Below are 19,477 nucleotides of genomic sequence, written 5' to 3'. Positions count from 1 at the left end.
CAGGGGGCTGACCAGGGGGAGAGAGGATCCATGAGGTCATCCCGTCTCCACTTGTGGGGTGGGACCTCGGGCAGCTGACTTCACCTCTTGTGCCTCGGCTTTCCCATCCGTACAGTGGGCACGCAGTGGTCCTGCATGTGCCTTACGAGGCTGCAGGAGGATAAGCAGGTTTGCTCGGGTGGATTGCGTAGCCCAGCGCCTGGCACAGAGCGAGAGCTCGGTCGGCGGGAGCTTTCCTTGTTTTTCGCTGTTGCGGGGCTGCCTCCCTGTCGGTGAGTGGCCGTGGGTGGGGCGAGGGCAGTGCTCATGGTTTCCAACTTTTCAGCTGGAAAAGTCCAAGAGAACAATGCTGAGGCCTCGGACCGAGACTGTGGGTGATGGGGGGGGGGGGGCAGTGGCAAAGATGGAGGGGCAGAAGCTTGTGGAACCACCAAACAGAGACCAAAAGATTCTTCTAAAGTCAAAGAGAGCTTCTTCCCCTTTGGGCCCCTGAAGGCCAAGTCCGGGAGCATCTGTTGTCCATTTAACTGGTGCCTCATGCCAGGAGGTGGAGCACGATAGAGACCCACCCGCCGCGAAGGGACTGCCCAGGGTAAGGCGACTCAGGGGAGTCCCAGGGCTCCAGAAGCCATGAGAGGGTGCTTGGGGCCGTGTGGGAAGGCCTGCTGGGTTCCCTGGCCACATCCTGAGGTCACGGGACCCCCTTCCCCAGCCCAGCTGGGGACAAGAACGATTCAGCTCCCCGGATAGGCCTCACCAGAGGGGCCAGCCCCCAGGTCCCCAGGGAATCCCTGGGTCTGGAAGTAGGGTCATTGTGCTGAGCACATCCCACACCGGCCCCTTCCATCGTGGCCGGGAGCAAGGAGGCGTAAGGCTTAGTGAGCTGGTCCCTTCGGACAGGTGATCTTCCTCAACAGTCCGGAAGATTCCATCCTTAAGAGAAAACTGAAGGTCCCACGGCTTGTGAGTCCAGGCCTGAGAGTCAAGCCTGAGTCTGTCTGCGCAAAAGCACGCGCTCTCTCGCTTGCCCCGGGCCCCTCTTCCCTGGGTAAGATCCGGAAGCGGAAGCTGGAGCTGTGTGACTCATTACCAAGTTCTGAGAAGGCCGTGTCCGGGGCCCCCAGGACTTCACGGGGGGCACGGCTTTGGTGTGACAGGGTGGGAGGTCTCGGTCAAAGCAAGCACAGGGCGGTGGAAGAAGGTAGCTCCCGATGGCTTAGAAACGAGAAGGCGGGTGGTGGGGGGCACAGTCCTTTGAGCAGCAGCCCTAGCTCTTCCGTTTTAGGACACCAAAACCCTGCGTCCAGGAGACTCACGCTTTTTCATTTTACTTTTATTTTTTAAGTTTATTTGTTTTGAGAGACAGAGAGCGAGTGGGGGAGGGGGAGCGAGAGAGAGAGAGAGAGAGAGAGAGAGAGAGAAAGAAAATTCCAAGCAGGTGCCACACTGTCGGCACGGAGCCCGACATAGAGCTCCAGCTCTTCAAAACACGAGATCACGACCGAAGCTGAAATCCAGAGGCGGACGCTTAACCCGGCTGAGCCACCCCCAACCCCGAGACTCACACTTTTTAGTTGTTCTTTTTTATTTTTTTTATTTATTTTTTTTTTTTAAATTTTTTTTTTTTTTCAACATTTTTTATTTATTTTTGGGACAGAGAGAGACAGAGCATGAACAGGGGAGGGGCAGAGAGAGAGGGAGACACAGAATCGGAAACAGGCTCCAGGCTCCGAGCCATCGGCCCAGAGCCTGACGCGGGGCTCGAACTCACGGACCGCGAGATCGCGACCTGGCTGAAGTCGGACGCCCAACCGACTGCGCCACCCAGGCGCCCCAAGTTGTTCTTTTTTAATGTTTATTTATTTTTGAGATGGTGAGAGACAGAGCATGAGTGGGGGAGGGGCAGAGAGAGAGAGAGGGAGACACAGAATCCGAAGCAGGTTCCAGGCTCTGCCGAGCTGTCAGCACAGAGCCCGACGTGGGGCTTGATCCCACGGACCGCGAGATCATGACTGAGCCGACGTCGGACGCTCAACCGACTGAGCCACCCAGGCGCCCCTAGACTCACACTTTTTTAAAAGAGCCACGTTTTTTTAATTCATTATTTGTATATTTATTTATTTTTAAGTTTATTTATTTTGAGAGAGACAGAGACACTGCGAGTGGCGGGGGAAGGGCGGTGAGAGAATCCCAGGCAGGCTCCATACTGCGTGCAGGGCCCAATGCTGGCCTCGAACTCACAAACCTCGAGATTATGACCTGAGCTGAAACCAAGAGTTGGACGCTCAACCGACTGAGCCGCTGGATGGAACCAATCCCAGGCACCCCCCCCCCCAAAAGAACCATATTTTAGAACATTTCAGGACGTACTATTTTACCATATTTGGCTCCCGCGCAGTGATATAGAGTGATGCAACCAAGAAAAATGCCACCAAGTTCTACATAAATCTGAAAAAAATGAGGCGGGTGATTAGGGACACCTAATAGGCTTTGGTCGAAACTTCAGAGACTATTCCTGGTAACTTTTCATAATACAGTGACTGCATTTTCCCAGTAAAAAAAAAAAAACAGGAGCGTCAGTGAAAGAAGCGTTGAGTGTTCTTACGGGAGCAGTGGGCTTGGGGATTTGAAGCATGGCTGTTGAGAAGCCACCAGGGCCGTGAGAGCACTTTCCCCCGTGCCCACGTCAGTTCATACTTGCTGTGAAGTTTGTCCGTATTGAAAAATCCTCAGTGAATACCCACCGGCGTCTGCAACTGTACCGGCCCCTTCTTGGCAAGGAGAGTTAAAGTGATGTGGGCCCAGGTTCCCGGTCGCCGTGCCCGGGCGCCCCCTTTTCACAGGAGCCAGGCCCGTGACAGGGAGGTTGCCTGCCTTCCGCGCGAGCCGGCCCACCCGCGGCCTGGGTAAAATCCTGGGTGACGCAGCCCTTCCCCTCCCCCAGGGAGCAGCTGAGGGTGTGTGACTTCACTTCCTGCACAGCTGGGACGGGGCACGCTCGGGAAGCACAGGTGCACTGGCCGCAGGTGCCGGGGGCCCCCAGCCTCTCCCTGCCCGTCTGGGTGTGTTGGGAGGCTGGGCACGGGCGCCACCCCTCCTCGGGGAAGGCGCCTGCCACTCTCAGGACTTTTCCTCATCGCTTGTCTCGGCTTCTCTCCTCAGATCAACAACAAAGCCTGCGGCACAATCCCCGTGCCCCAGCGAGTCTCGCGGGACCAGGACAAAGTCCACGAACTCGTCCTCCAAAGCGAGCTGGGTGTTAGGCTCTTGCAGGGGCGAAGCATCAAGAAAACGTTCCTCTCCCCCAGAACGGCCCTCATCAACTTCCTGGTGCAGGACTGACGGCAGGGAGGAGGAAGGGGTAGGGGTAGGGGGGCGCTGGCCCAGGGTGGGGAAACGACGGATGTCTTGAACGCTCACCGTCGTCCTCTGACGGACGGGTACGGGTGGCGAGCCTCTGTGGCGGGGCCTGGTGCAGGGGTGGGGATGGGTGTGGGCAGAGCAGAAGGACTCTCGAAGGCGGAGGGGTGGGGCAGCCCCTGCAGGTGGAGGAAGCCATCTGACCTCGCCCGAAGCCACCAGAGGTACGGCCGGGTGTCTGCAGGAAGGCGAGAAGAGAAGTGAGAACGCACGTGTGCCTCTCGAGCAGCCTGGGAGCTTCTGACCCCCAGAAACTGCACGGCCTTCGACACACCCCGGGAACGGGAGGGCGAACTGAGGACCCACGCACGGCATTTGGGTCGTGTCCAAATGCCCAGATTGTGGCGTGGACGCCGCGGTCTTCAGAAGCCGCTAGGAGCCAGAAGGCAAGCGGGGCGGGTCCCTCTACAGGTGTCCCCGCCTCCTGGGGTGAAGCACCACTTCCTACCCTCTCTCGGGGTGTGACATTTGCTGCGCAGTGAGGCGGGACCACGCCGGGTGGGACCTCAGATGGAAGCAATCGCGGGGTCTACCGCGGCCCCGCGCGGTGTCTGCTCATGTGGGCCCCAGATGCCGCCACCGCCGTCGATGTGGCCCCCGGAGCCCATCGTGAGAAGCGCGAGCTCGCCGCGGAGGAGTGGCCCAGAGCCACCGGGTGTTGCCTTCTTGTTCAGGCCGCCACCGTCTGGCAGCCGGGGAGGCGGCTGGGGACGGACCCCTCTCGCCGGTGTCATTAGGATAACCGGGTCCTATGTGATGTCAGCAGTTGGGTGCTCTGAGCAGAAGTGGCCGAAGCCACTGATTAACATTTAATGGGGAAGTGGAGCAGAATCTCGCCATTTTGTGATCCTGAAAATCTGTATTTGTTTTCTGATGCCATTTTTCTGAGGTAACCTCAGATGAGGTAGCCTGCAGTTGAACAGCTGACAGATGACTTTTTTTTTTTTAACGTAATAAAATGTTTGTCATGTGCGACTTTGGGACATATGTGTGGTCTTGGAATAGCCACCGCATTCCAGTTCTAGGAGTTAATCAGGAACAGACTGAGGTATTCTATCATCGTCGGAAGCCTTGGCCGTATGCCTGACTCCACATGGAAAGTTCTAAAGTGAGGTACGTATAGGACTTACAGACATGGCTGGCAACACTGATTCAGAGATACGAGTAACAGCCGTTAAGTTACTGGCTCTTGAATGTGGCTCACCTGAACACCGTTTCTGGTCCCCGTTAAATCAGAAATTCTGATTTAAGTGGTCTAAGGTGCACTTGGGCATCAGGGAATTTTAGAAGCTGCACGGGTGATTCTTTTTTATGTATTTTTCCAGTGTTTATTTATTTTTGAGACAGAGAGAGAGAGCAGGGGAGGGACAGAAAGAGAGGGAGACACAGAATCAGGCTCCAGGCTCTGAGATGTCAGCAGAGAGCCCGACGCGGGGCTCGAACTCATGAACCACGACATCATGCCCTGAACCGAAGTCGGAGGCTTAACCGACTGAGCCACCCAGGTGCTCCTGCACGGGTGATTCTAATGGACAGCAAAGCCTGAGAACCACTGGATTAAGTCGGTGGGTTTGAACCGTAATATTTAACTAGTTCCTCCTCTCCCTATCTTCAGCTTCGCTGGGGTGAGTTTGGTGTAGGACCAAAACATCTGGAGGAGGACAGCTGGGAAAGAAGGGGAAGCAGGGGCCAGAGCTCTCCAGCAGGTACTTAAGATGTTCCCGGAGCTGACTTGGGTAGACACAGCCCCATTCTACAGACTAGCCCCTGTGGATTAAATATAAGCAAGTGGATGAAGATATTTATTTGATCCAGGGAGGGAGGAGTGAGTGGTTTTGGTTGCTTGTCCTGTTTGGCCCCAAAGTGAGCTGAGTGGCCTTGAACAACAAGATACGGGTAGTGGGGGAAGGTCCTTTACCTGCACATAATCTGGCCAGAGCAGTGGGCCATTAAAGCCTCAGGGCTGCTGCACTAACCACTGTGGCTTTGGAGAACTTTTTCTCCAAGAGGATAAATCTTTTGAAAACAAGAGCTCCGTTGGTACTCCTTGAGATGGTTGGTATAGAGGAAGAAAGGAACGAAAGGCTAATCCCTGGGGGTAGGGAGGAGGGGTGGGGAAGCCTCTCAGGGCTCTCTTAACTGCCTCGATACAGGGACAGGTAGTGGCTGACTGTCCGAGAGCACGGTGTGGGGTCCACGGGGCTGGAGGCAGAAGTTGTTGCCAAGCCAGTGGGAGAGCCAGGCTCACGGGGCGATGGCAGGGTTTTATCTGTCGGGGGGCGGAGTGAAGAGAGTTTGTCCACAAGGAAAGCGGTGCAGGGAAGCCCCACGGCAGGTGCCACTACGGTAGGCACCTAGGTTTGCCAAGGAAAACGAAATTGATCTCGGAGACCCTAAAGCAACAGATGAGCCGAGAAACGACTTAGACATGCTTCGTCCCAACCTAAGTGACCCCCCCCCCCCCCCCGGGAGCTGGTTAAGGAAAATTGGGTGCAGCGGGAGACAAAGCATGGTTTATAAAAGGACGTAAGGCCAAGGATGTTTCTAAAAAACATGTACGATGAAATTTTTCTCACGAATAAATCAGTATACTTACACGGTGCGATCCTGACCGTGATGTTTTTAAATTCCCACCCTTACAAAGACCGAAGGAAATTTGCCCGCAAATCACTGGTTGAAGAGTCCTACACGTAATTTTTTTCCTTCTGTTTCCTTTTTTTTTTTTTTTTTTTGCATTTTCTAACTTGTATTGGCTGTGGGGTTTTTCATTAATGGGGCGGGGGGGATATCAAAATGGACAATTTTTGAAGATCCGGATGAGCTAAAGGCCTACCCCCCACCCCTTGATTTTTCTTTCTTTTTTTCCTCCTCTCACAGTATCTAGTTGCCACTGGGGAGCACCCCAGTTAGGAAGACATTGGCCCTTTGTCGTGTGATGTGGAATCCAAGCAAAAAGCAGCCCCCGTAAGGTTGCTGTTTGTAGTCAGTCACTCTGCGTGGGCAGGTGTGGGAAGCTCCTTCTCGTCTCGCAGACTGAGGACAAAAGAACAGAAGGTAACATTCCCTTCACGGAACTCTCCTGTTCTCGGCGGATGAACTGCTGTGGCAGCCGAGGACGTGGGCTCCGGAGCCAGCCAGACCAAGGTTCTGGGACTGTGTGTCCCAGCGACCAGGTCACCTGCCACCTCAGTGATCTAGGCAAGCCATGGGAATGTCTCTGAGCCTTTGTTTCTTCAACTATAAAACAGGAGTAAAAGTAATGCCTTGGGGTATGAGGACAAAGGGAGATTGTGTAAAGCACGCGGCACATAATAAGCTCTCAATAAATGAGAGCGGCTTCTTATGAGTGATCTTGCCCGACTAAGAATAGGCTCATGGTCTAGAATGGGATTATCTTTGGTCAGAAAAAAAGGGAACATTTAGAAAAAATAGGCATGCCAGGCCTGTTGAGGAAAAAGGTTGAAGCGGTAAACTCGAAGGAATTTTAATCCTGTTGGCAGAATCAGCCTTTTATATGGTATTTTCACCTCGTGTCCTGAAACCTTAGTATTACCTGCTTCCCTGATCCCATGCATGCTGGTTAGTCTCTTGGAGCTCCATCTGGGTGACAGTGATACCTCTTTGGGGCTGGACACCCTCTTTTCCTTAAGTGGTAGCTCAGGCCACAGTCTGACGAGGGTCCGGGAAGCTCCCGAGCTTCTTCGGGCCCCACCGTGGCCATCCGCTTCTGTCCCAAGGCACACAGGATTGTGACATGGCAAGGAATAGAGCAAGGGACAAAAAGCCAAGAGCTGGAGACCGTACATGTGAGCCTCGCTTCAGCCCTTAGATGAAGTCTGATTTGGGTGGCCTGCCTGTGGTGCCCAGAGTGGCAGGTTACGAGCGGCCTCTGCAACTTTTCCTCGATAGTAGTTATTGGAAGGGGAGCTTGTGACTTGCTAAGGGGGGACCTCTTGACTCAGTGGAGCAGCCGTCTTTCTTACTGAGTCAGCTTCCTTGGTTTGGGGTTTACTGATCAGTGGCCTGAGGCTGCCGGGAGCAATGGCCCAGTGGTGTCAGATGGAGGAGGTCTGGGGCCATGTGGAGAAGTCCACCAGAGACCCTGGCAGGCCTTCTGTGGCCTAGGGGGCCTCTTGGCAGGCCAGTGCTCAGACAAGATGGCCTCCAGACCAAAAGCTGGGCATCAGAAGTTTTCATTTACAGGCGGTTTGGCTCCTGAACTGAGTCGCAGAGGAGTTATGAGGCCACCAGGGCCCACAGACAGGCCACAGAGCGCAGCTGGCCTCCAACACTCCTGCTGGGCCAGTGTTGGCCACCACGGACCAAGGCCGAATCAGGGCATGGCTCGCGCACCGGCGGTCCCCCTCAGCCTATCTCCTCCTGGGAGGGAAGGGAAGGGGCAGCCATGGCTACAGGGCTGTGCCCCAAACACCATTCCGGGGGCTTTGCGGGTGCTCTGGAATTCGGAATTCCCACCTGGGAGCCACGGTATGGACATAATAACCCACATCCTATAAATAAGAAGCCTAGAAAGGCACAGTGAACTACCTAAGTCGTACCCACTAGGGACTGTTAGAACCGGAGTCAGCCCCACATCTGCCTTTCTGTTCCCAGCTCACGCTCTCTCTACAGACCAAGAAGGAGGATGTCTTGGGAGGAGGTACAGCTCGTTCTTGCTCTGTCTATCCGGAGAATTCTGCACTGGAGCTCTTGCTCCCGCAGACTTGTCCTTCCTTGCACAAGGGGCTGGGCTTTTGTGCCTGAATCTGTCTGTCACTGGCTGCGGGTCACTTCTGGGGGCTGTGTGTTGGCGGGGGGGGGGGGGGGGGGGGGGTGCTAAATAACTTCCTGGGCATTTGGGGGGGGGGCTCCCGTCAGCTCAGGGAAATCTCTGGAGAAGGGCACAGCTGAGCAGCCTGCCATCCTGGAAGAAGACTCATCAGGGTGGTGCACCCAAGGGGACCACCACGAGGAGAGGGGGCAACTGTCCAGGCCTGAGAAGCAGCGAGTCTGTGGGTGAGGACAGGCTCTAGACAGCAGCCGGCCTCACACAAGAGGAGTGGAATGCGGGCTGGAGTCTGAACAAGCCCAGCGGCCTCTGACCTTCCTCGTGCCAGTGTGCCAAGCGGCTCGGGCCAGTGCTGCCGGCCTCAGGGCCGTGGAGAAGACCAACCGGAAGGCGTTATCATCCCCCTTCCGCTGATGACAAAACTGTGGCTCCAACAGGCCGGGACTTGTTCGAGGCCGTGACCGTGAGCAGTGAAGACTCCGATCTGTGCCCATTCCGCTCAGAGCGCCCGCCCCTCCCTCGTAGGACAAACCTGATGCTTCTGGCAGCCAGTTCAGCGCAGGACGTAAATCGTCCCCATGGACGAGCCCCACCGCACCCTAGAAGGTCAAGGGACGGCGCAGGGTAGACAAAATGGGAAGGGTTTGCTCTCCCCTTTCTCCCTGCGAGACAAAGGAGCGGAAAGAAGGAGCAGAAAACATCTGTTTCGTGGGCTGGGTCCCTGTCCGACCCTCCGAGGGTGGGCGGCCAAAGGCTCTCATCCAAGCCAGTGAGTCTGGAGATTGGAATCTGGGATGACCGGCAGTGAGCAAGCGGGGAGCCCCCCGAGGGTGGGTGGGTGGGCAGTGCTGGTGCTGGCGGGAAGGGGAAAGGCCAGTCCTGGGGGGCAGAGGCCCCAGATCCAAGGGTGGGGCCAAAGTCGTCCGGAAGGATCGACCCGGTCTCCCCCGTCTCTGGACCGGCCCGCAGGAGGGAGGGGCGCAGGGATGGTGAGGCCCTGGGCGGGAGGTGGTGGCCGGGCCTGCTGAAGTCACCCAGCTGGCCTGCGACCCAACACTGATGACTCACCTCCCCCAGCCTCAAGCCCTGAACTTGAATTTCAGTTCTTGTTCGGCCTCCGGAAGAGCGTCGCCTGTGCCAGACGCCCAGTGCGTGGGACCCATGGCCTGTGATCCCTCGATTTCAGCACCAATAATGTTTACCTTGTACTGGGAACTAATCACGTGCCAGGCGCCGTTCTAAGTGCTTCACCACAGAAGGGGCCTTGCTCGTTCTACGCAGAGCACGCGGCAGAGCTGTGGTTCTGACCCTCTTCCACCAAATCGCTTCCCAACGGCCCACGCACTTCCTGGATTTTCCAAGACGGTCCGGGTTTCTGTTTTCTCTCCAGTTGTCCCCCAAGCACCCTAGAACCTACCCAACCCGCACGTCCTGATCTGTGTCTAGGAAGGTCAGTTTGCTGCGGGTGCACACCTGGGTGAGGTCTGGGCTCTCTCTGAGCCTGGGACTGACCAGTCCCAGGGGCCATCACCTCTGGGAGACAGACAGAGCCTCCTTGGGGCGCCATCACTGGGACCTAGAAGTCAGGGAGCCAGCTTGGCTCAACGCCACATACTGCTGGGAAAATCTCACAGACGGAGATGAGGAGACTCGGCCTGGGCAGCCGTCATGGCACCCGAGGACAGTGCCTTCCCCTGGTCATCCTTTCCACGCACGACAGAAGAACCTCATCTGGGAGTACTGAGCTTGGCCGGCCTGGCCCCATGCAGAGGAGAACTCACCCACCTCACCCCTGCAGCTGCACCCTCACGAGCTGCCTGCAGAACCCAGAGAGAACGGCGTCCTGGGGAGGGATTCCCCTTCCTCGGACCGGAAGCCGAGGGGAGGTCTGGAGAGGGTATAATGGACACTGTGCGGACATCTTCGTGAATATGGTAAATCTCTCAGTTCCCCTCTTGGAGAATGTACTAGACCACTTAGCTACCAGTTACTTCATTATTACCTGCAACACCTTCATGGTGCACAAGTACCTTGACCGGCCGTTAGTATCTCGATTGTCTTGCCATTCATCTTTAGCAATGAAACATTTTAGTTGTCAGCTGATAATGTAACTGTGACACCTAAACCCCTAAACCCCCGTGGTCTCCCAGCAAACGTCCTTATTCCTCATTCCCATAAATCTAATCCTCCGGAGAAGGAGCAGGGGAGGAAGTTCTGTTCCATTCTGTTCCGTTCCGTTCCAGCTTGACAGAGAGACCTAGGTTGATGCAGGGTCCATCCTGTTCAACTCCTGGCTTTCAAGGTTGCTCTGGACGTTAACATCCAGCCTGCAGATGAGGAGAGAGAGGTTTGGCGTTTCACAGGAAGGGTTTTTGTTGTGGTTTACATTTATTTATTTATTTTGAGAGAGAGAGAGAGAGAGACAGAGACAGAGTGGGGTGGGGGGGAGGGGCAGAGGGAGAGGCATAGAGAGAATCCCAAGCAGGCTCTGCACTGTCAGCACAGAGCCCGACTCGGGGCTCGAAGTCACGAACCGGGCGATCAGGACCCAAATCAAGAGTCAGGTGAGCCAAAGTCAGGTGCTTAACCGACTGAGCCACCCAGGCGCGCCCCTCCCAAGGCGATTTTTACGTGCCAGGTCTGGAAGGGGCATACTTCCCTTCTGGCCTCTCTCTCCTGGCCAGCATGCAGTCACCTGGCTTCAGGGGATCCTGGGAGCATGGTCCCAGCTGCAGCCCCCTCCTGGCCATAACTCTGCACGAGGGAAGGGGAACCTGTGTGTGGAGGCAGCCAGCTGCCCCTGCCACTGTCTTCACGTCCAAACTCTCGGTCATCAGTGTGCATCTTCGAGACCTTCCCCGTCTGCTACCCCGTGCACTCACAGGCATCTCCTGAGTGACCGCTGTTTACCTTCTAAATCCGTGAGAGCTGCCAGAACTGCTTGTAGTCACAGACCCGCTCCTCCCCTGCCCAGCCGATGGCCGCTCTGCCCTCTGTCGGGGCCTCACTCCACGGAAATGCATGAAATTGCAACCTGCCCGTGCCATCTCGTAAACGACTGTAAAGGTTGGTTGATTGGTCCCCAAGTCTCCCCTGTGAGTGTTTGGAGGATGTGGGACATTTTTGATTTTTGTTTTTTTAATGTTTATTTATATTTGAGAGAGAGAGAGAGAGAGAGAGAACAAGTGGGGGAGGGGCGGAGAGAGAGGGAGACACAGAATCCGAAGCAGGCCCCAGGCTCCGAGCTGTCAGCGCAGAGCCCGACGCGGGGCTCGAACTCACGGACCGCGAGATCGTGACCTGAGCCGAAGTCGGCCGCTTAACCGACTGAGCCACCCAGGCGCCCTGAAGGATGTGGGACATTTTGAAAGGTAGAGAAAGGCAGGCTTTCCAGATGCCCTGCAGGAAACCCGGGAAATTCTTCAGATTCCTGCTTCTGAAGGGTCACATTTGTTCATTCAGAGTGCAAATGTGACACATCCCTGAATGTGTCGTTGTTTTCTGGTCCTGGAGATTTGCACACCTCGCCCCACCTACACACACACACACACACACACACACGCACACACACACACACACACGCACACACACACACCATACATATAGCACACACACGAAACACATAAGGCCATTTATCTTTGCCTGACAGAGGGCAGACTTCACAGCCACGTGACGAGGGGGCTGTGGGGAGGGCAGTTTAGTCTTGACAATGGATCAGAGTCACAGCTTTCGGTCAAGGAGGTGCCTGAGGCGGCTGCCACAGTGGACCATTACGCGTGAAGGTCCCCCATCCGCACCAGTGTTCAGGTGGGACCCCGTCACCCGAGACATCAAATGGCACAGGCTTCCCTCCTCCGACCGCACCCGCCTAGGGTGGGAGGCGTCCATGTTGGTAATAAGAGCACAGTAACCGTAATCAGGACACCATTCCTAGTGGCCGCTGCAGATTGACCATTGACTTCGTGCCAGACACGGAGCTCAACAAACGGGCTGGCAGGTGAGACAAGACCCCTTGGTCAGAGTCCCAGCTCTGCCATTGCCTGAGCTGAGAACTTGGCAGGTTACTTAACCTTCCCGAGGCTCCGTTTCCTCGCCTGTGCCAATGCGGTGACAGTTCCAACCTTGGCATCATAGTGAAGATTCTGGTGTGTATAAAAAGGCTCGGAGCTTAGCCAAGTACCCTTACGGTGATACGCTTGATTCCACTTAATCCTCACACTGTGGGGGGCTTAACAAGCAGGACCCCACGTCACAGACGAGCAGACTGAGGCTGGGAGGTGTCAGGGAACCCGAGATCACCAGCTAGTAAGTGGCCGTAGGTGGGTGCTATTGAGTTCTGTTTCATGATCTGGGTGCTGACTGCAGACTTTATGTGAGTTAATTGTGTTGTGCGCTCCGTACGTGTGCCTTTTCTGAATCTGTTTCCTCAGATGTTTCCGTTTTTGAAAACGTATAACACCAGATACCAAAACCAAAACGAGCCAGTCGTGACCCACCCAGCGTGGCATCGGGTACCATCTACCTCCTCACAATTTTTCCCTTTCCACAGGGTACCACCAGGCTGAGGCAGGGAATGAATGCGCTCTGGTATACAGTAAGTGCTTAGCACACACTAGCTCCCTTCCCCTCCCCGCTCCCCACGTTCCTGGCAACATGTCCGTTCCACCGGGGTATGATTGCTAAAGTGGTTCGCAAGAGTGTCTCAGCCTGCACGGCCCATGGAGAGGCTTCTGTGGGCAGTTTGGTAATGTCCTAACAATCCGTGCATTTGGGGGGCGGCATGCTCCTATAGACAAGCCACAAAGGTGCCTGCTTCCCTCCCCCCCCCCCCAGGAGAGTGGAAAGAGTTTAAAATGCCTAGGCTGCCTCTTCTGTAAGGTTACAGGTATGGTTGTATAGGTTGCACACTGCACAAAGATACCTCGTCAGGGGGGACAAGCCTTGTGCCCACAGGACTATAACTGCCCAGAGCAGGCAGTTTTTCTCATTCATATAAATATGATACAGAGGTGATCAGTGGATTTGCCCCTCAGCCCCTAAGTAAATTCTTTCCTACAGTGCCTCTCCGCTTCGGTGTCCTCAGCATCAGGTCAGAATGAGCTCAAACACTGACCTTCAACATTGGTCCAAAGTGCTGATGTGATTCCAAGGGCGGAGAAGTGGTTTACAGACTTCTGGGTGAGGCTTGGGGGTGCAGTACAACTCTGCGTTCTGACTCAGGCCCTCCGCGGGCTCTTTGACCTTGAGCATGCTGGCTACAACACAGCCAAGACTTTTGTGTCCTTAATTACCAAACTGACCCGGCGTCGCCAGCTGGTAGGTGAGATGGGCGCCCTGGGAGGGAAAACTGTTGAAAATAGCCTGGGGATGTTTTGTGAACTGAAAACTCACGTGCGGCCCTCGATGACAGCCTGGGGATTTCTTGGCAGCCTAGCAAGTGGATTTCCTGCAGCGTCTCCGCTGAGGCTTTGGTTCTGGCCCCTTGTGCCTGGGCCACCACAGGATGGGTATGGGGGGTTAGTCCCACGGCATTGGTGGAGCGCAGCGGCCTATATGTTGCAAATATAGTTGGTGTGTGTTTTAAGTCTGGATAGGCAAGAACCAGGCTGATCCCAAGGGCTGGAAGCCTGCGGGGGAGGCAGCTTCAAAGCAAAAGGCCACGTGGAGAAAGCCGCCAGAGGAAGCACTATGGGTTTATTTTAAGTCTAGAAAGAAGGAAGGCTGAGGGAGCGTAACACGGTGCAGAAATCAGGGCCCAGAAGTCCCTGGCCTTTGCTTGGATATCTCCCCTGAGGCAGGAATGAAAAGGAACTAAGTGTTCTACTTACCCTAATGCTGGGGCCAGAACCCAAGAGAGTCAGGAAGGGGAGAGGGTTGGGGACAACCGTATTGGCTCAAATACGACCCATTGGCTATGTCAGTGGTTCCAGACCCTAGCTGTGGATCCGAATGATCCTCTGTGGGCCAGAACTAAAGACCACTGGATGGTGGAAGAATGCAGAGATTGCCCAACTATGGCCCATTGGCCAAAGCTGGCCCACCACCTGTTTTTATAGATAAAGTTTTATTGGAACACTGCCATGCTTAATCGTCTATATGTTTATCTGTGGCTGCTTTTGCACAGAGTTGAGAAGCTGTGGGAGAAACTCTGTGGCTCACGGAACCTAAAATATTTATTGTCTGGCACTGTACAGAGAAAGTTTCTTGACTCTTGGAACGATGGAAGAGTCTTGGAGGGTCTAAAAACTTGGGTTGAGTTTTGGGGCACCTTTCTCCTACCTGGCGACCTTGGGCAAAGCTTTAGACTCTCCAAGCCTGAGTATCTTTGTCTTCCTTAAATTGGACGGTAATGGTCTGCCCAGAATGGTTTACCCAGTCATCATGAGCATCAAATAGGTTATACATCTATTATATTTCTTTGTATTTTTTAATGGTTATTTTAATGTTTATTTACTTTTGAGAGAGAGAGAGAGAGAGGGAGAGGACGAGCGGGGGAGGAACAGAGAGAGAGAGAAAGACACAGAATCCGAAGCAGGCTCCAGGCTCTAAACTGTCAACACAGAGCCTGACGCGGGGCTCAAATCCGCAGACCATGAGATCATGACCTGAGCCGAAGTCGGACACTTAGCCGACTGAGCCACCCAGGGGCCCCAAAGAATATTTTTTTCTAAGAAAAAATTGTCTTTTATTTTTACCCAAACACATACCAATTCTGGTGTTCTCGATTCTTCCTGCAGATCTGACCTTTCATCTGAGACAGTTTCCCTTTAGCCTTAAACCATTTTCTTTAGTGTTTCTTATTGTGGTTCTACTGGCAGTAAATTCTCAGGTTTTCTCAGCTTTTGTGTGAAGAAAATGTTTTCCCTGTACTTTTCACTAGAGACTTCTGGGTTGACACGTTTTCCCTTCAGCATTTTAGGCACCATATTCCGTTGACTTCTGGTTCTTTGTTTCTGAGGAAAATCAGTCACCGTTCTTTTTGTTGTCCCGCTGATGATGCCCTTTGGCCTTTGGCTATTTTTTTAGATTTTCTCTTTAACCCTGGGGCGCCTGGGTGGCTCAGTCCGTTAAGCGTCTGACTCTTGGTTTCAGCTCAGGACATGATCCCACGGTTCTTGAGTTCGAGCCCCGTGTCGAGCTCCACACATTCAGTGCAGAACCTGCTAGGGAGTCTCTCTCTCTCTCCCTCTCTCTCAGAGTAAATAAATAAACTTAAAAACGAGATTTTCTCTTTAACCCTGTATTTCAGTGGTTTGAGTTGGACCTGCTTAGATGTGGTTTTCTTTGTATCTGCCCCGCTTGGGGTTCATGAAGAGTCACAGGTCGTCGCTGGGATGACCTGGGCTTTGCGTCGTCCTGCCCCTCCCCTGCCCTCTCCTCACCACCCCTTCCTGCCCCTTCCACCTTCCTCCCGGGCTCCCGCTGTCCGGACGAGGAAGAGACACCCACAGACACAACAGCAACGGGTCTCCGAGACCCAGGGTAGCCCTGAGAGAGAGACGAGCCCCACAGAGGGTTTTTCCCTAAACACCTCCCCGGAGTCAGGCCCTCCGGGGTGTGTGGGCATCCACGCAGAGCCGCCGTGCCCCCCTCGGCGCCGACATCTTGGGTTCGGATGCCTGCCCCCCCCGCTTTCCTTCCTTTTCCTCTCAATTTGGAATCCAGATGCGAGCCTGCTTTTCAGTACAGGCTTAGTGTGAGGTCTGTACGTACACGGGGGCGGGTGGGAGGGCACATTTTCAGCCTAAGTGACCCACTGCTCCCCGGGGGATGACAGTGCCTCACCAGGGCCTTATCCAGGCCCTTCCGCCTTCACATTTATTTATTTATTCATTTATTTATGTTTATGTATTTATTTTGAGAGAGAGAGAGAGAGAGAGGTGAGGGCGAGGGGCAGAAAGAGAGGAAGAGAGAGAATCCCAAGCTGACTCCACGCTGGCAGCACTGACCCCGACAAGGGACTTGATCCCACGAACGGTGAGATCAGGACCTGAGTCGAAATCAGGATTCAGATGGATGCTTAACCAATGAACCACCCTGGCGCCCTGTGTCTCCCCATTTTGCAATCCATCTGTGAGAGGGGCGCCTGGCTGGCTCTGTCAGTAAAACATGTAGCTTTTTTTTTTAATATGTTAATATGTATTTCTGAGACAGAGAGAGAGAGAGACAGAGTGCAAGTGGGGGAGGGGCAGACAGAGAGGGAGACACAGATTCCCAAGCAGGCTCCAGGCTCTGAGCCGTCAGCACAGAGCCCGACTCGGGGCCTGAACTCAGGGACCGCGAGATCATGACCTGAGCTGAAACCAAGAGTCAGACGCTCAGTGGGACTGAGTCACCCGGGCACCCCCAAAACATGCCACTCTTGATCTCAGGGATGTAAGTTGGGGTCCTGTGTTGGGTGCAGTAATTACTAAACATAAAATAAAATGAAATCCATTTGTGAGAATAACCAGCCGGGATGAAGGTTTAACTGGCGGGGGTTCCTCCCTGAATCTGGAATAAGTCCAGAACCCCTGACCAGCCCTGGGGGGCTGCCTCCTGCACCCTCGGTCCTGCCCCGAGCGGCCACAGGCGCCTTCAGTTCCTGCGGGGGGCGGGGGCACCTCCCTGCCCTTGCACCACAGCACCCTCCTGGGTTACTTTGTATTTTTTAAGCGTATTTATTTATTTTGAGAGAGAGAGGGCACAGCGGGGGAGGGACAGAGAGAGAGAGAGAGAGAGAGAGAGAGACAGAGCCTTGTCCCTCCTGCCCTACTGCGCTCACTCTCCAGCTGGCACTTCCTACCACCGGGAACCCTCAATCCCCTCGCGTGACCGTCCGTGTGCCCGTTAGGCCGAGTGCCACACGGGGGCGGCGGGCCCGGCCGCCTTGTTTCCCGGGGCAGCCCCAGCGCTTGGCGCGGGGCCTGGCACCGAGTCGGCGCTCCGTAACTGTTGGTTGAGCGAATGAGCGGAATGCCATCGCGCCTTCTCCAGATCTGCGTCACCGGGGGATTCTGACCACTCCTGGGGGCGCTGGTTGGAGGGGAGCCAGGGGCCGCCACGCGGGCCGCCCGGGGCCGGGAAAGTACCGCAACCCAGCAGTGTCAGCCACGGAAGGTTCTTCTGTCACCATTCCGGAGACCAGAGGTCCCACCTCGAGGTGTGGGCGGGGCCCTGCTCCCCCCTGGAGGCTCCCGGGGTGGGGAAGTGGGGGGAGGGGCGGGGGGCGAGGGGGGGCCCTCCCTTGCCTCTGCAGCTCCTGGGGACTCCGTGTTCTTCGTTCTTCTTGGCTTTTGCACCAGCATTACACAGACCTCCGCCCAGTGTCACGTGGCCTTCTCCTCCCTCATCTCTGTGTCTCTTTGTACCAAGACGCGGGTCCTACTGGACCCTGGAGCCGCCCTACTCCCACACGACCTCACCTTCACTAGTTACGGCCGCAGACACCCCCGTTTCCAAACGAGGCCACCCTGTGCGGCTCCAGGAAGGGCGTGACTTTTGCAGGGAACACTGCCACCCGGCACGGGCCTCCCGCCCTTCTTTCCCGGCTGCTCTCTCTAACCTCCTGCCCGTTTTCCACTTCTGCGGCCCCCACGCCTCTCTTTGAGGAGGGGTCTGGCAGACACCCCACCCCCCCGACTGACAGGGACTTCACGACCCGTTGAGAAAAGGCAGCACCAGTTTCTCGGTAAATAGTAAAAATGACCCCGATGCCCCCCACCCCTGCACCCTCCTTCCTCTCCCCCTTCCCTGCCCTCTGACCTCATGGCACCCAGAGTCCCTGGTTAGGGTCGGCAGGGCCAAGAGCAGGAACCGCCCGCTGCGCCCCAATGCTCTCGGTTTCTCCTTGTGAGGTATCGCCGTCGCCTCACGCTTGAACATGGGAACGGCCAACCCGCCGAGGTACCCATAACAGGGACACACAGTCGCCCGGGGGGACGGGATTGAGACAGGCTGGGGCTCGCCGTGCACCTCTCGGGAGGGCGTCCGTGTCTCTTCAGAAGGGGACAGAGTGACGACCCCAGTTACAGCCGGGCACTGGCATGAGACTGGAAGACTGACCTCACCCTCCAGGCAGTGAACGCCCAGGCTGTTTGCTGCAGTCCCATCGATTTCTAGACGCTTCGGGTGTGTTCTTTTGGATTCTCGGAGACGCGAATACTGAGATGGGATGTGCGAGGGGCTTATGGGGGGAAATAGGAGGGAGATGAAGGAAGGCGGGAGAACCCCCAGACTGAGCCCTGCTGGAGACTGCCGTCCAGAGGGGTCCTCACGTCAAAGCACCTGTTGCAGGGGGAGGGTGGATCTCGCAGGAAAGGGCCTGGGAGCAGCCGGGGACGGGTGGCCTCGGTGCACCTGCGTCCAGAGTGCGGCATCTGGGCACCAGGCTATTGCACCCCCCACAGTAGGAGCGGGGAGGGCCCGCCAGAGGCTCCAGACGCCCAGTCCTCTCTTCACCCTGCTGTCAGCTTGCCGCCTATCCTGGGGCCTGCCGGGCACCCCGGGGTTCCCACCTAGACCAGTTCCCAAGTGGCTGGTGGGTGCAGGGGGGAGGCAGCCATCCCCACCGGGGCCTGCAGGGCTGCCTAGGGTGGAGGTCACCCGAGGACAGCCAGCCCATGGCAGTGGGAGTTTCGATGAGGTGCTTTAACGTCAACGAGGGTCAGCTGTTCTCAGAGGAAACCAAACCATGAAATCTTTTTCAACACAAAAGGCCCATTTATTTTGACAAGGAAAAAAAAAAAAATAGTGGCTCCAAGCAGCCCTCAGATGTGGCGAGCGCCCCGTGGACGCCCGCTATGCCTTGTGGTCTGTCCACAGCTCTCGGACGGCATGGAGCAAAGCTTTTTCCATGTTTTTGGGTGGTTGTTTTAAGTCTATTTATTTTTGAGAGGGGTGTGGGGAGAAGGGCAGAGAGAGAGGGAGACACAGAATCCGAAGCAGGCTCCAGGCTCTGGGCTGTCGGCACAGAGCCCGACGCGGGGCTCGAACCCGTGAACTGTGGGATCATGACCTGAGCCGAAGTCGGATGCTTAACCGACTGAGTCACCCAGGCGCCCCTGAAATTTTTTTTTTTAAACAGGCTTTGAGAATTGTGAGCATTTTGAACTTCCCAGTATTTCCCATGTTGAGTTCCGCATAGATTGCTTGTGCCAGATTGACCGAGCATGACACAGGGCTTTGGTCTTCAGGCTACATTTTTGGCTGAAGCTTAAAGGAGGGGGCCGAGTGGGCATGAAGACGGTGTGAAGTGCCGCAGGTGAAAATAAGCAGGGCATTCTTCCC

The 19,477-nt window shown here is 55.5% G+C and overlaps 1 protein-coding gene and 1 long non-coding RNA gene across 14 annotated transcripts in view; one reads left to right on the top strand and one right to left on the bottom strand.

Moving 5' to 3' along the window:
- The window catches only part of LARS2 (leucyl-tRNA synthetase 2, mitochondrial), a 189,493-nt gene extending 185,098 nt beyond the window's left edge, over positions 1–4,395 (top strand). For 11 of the 13 annotated variants that reach the window (XM_058727230.1, XM_058727231.1, XM_058727239.1 and 8 more), the window contains one exon: positions 3,163–4,395. In XM_058727230.1, coding sequence (XP_058583213.1) covers positions 3,163–3,263 — 101 coding nt within the window. In that variant the 3' untranslated portion in view covers positions 3,264–4,395. The remainder of the gene's footprint in view (positions 1–3,162) is intronic. The other 2 variants (XR_009260975.1, XM_058727241.1) reach the window with 2 other exon arrangements.
- On the bottom strand, positions 2,090–2,899 carry LOC131510289 (uncharacterized). Its single transcript, XR_009260978.1, has 3 exons — positions 2,745–2,899; positions 2,371–2,448; positions 2,090–2,259 (listed from the first exon to the last, which is right to left on the bottom strand). It is a non-coding gene; the product is annotated as an uncharacterized LOC131510289 (long non-coding RNA).
- Positions 4,396–19,477: the final 15,082 nt, after the last annotated feature.

Source organism: Neofelis nebulosa, chromosome 4 (assembly GCF_028018385.1).
Source record: "Neofelis nebulosa isolate mNeoNeb1 chromosome 4, mNeoNeb1.pri, whole genome shotgun sequence".
Taxonomy (NCBI): Eukaryota; Metazoa; Chordata; class Mammalia; order Carnivora; family Felidae; genus Neofelis; species Neofelis nebulosa.
This window is presented reverse-complemented; position numbering and strand designations above follow the sequence as displayed.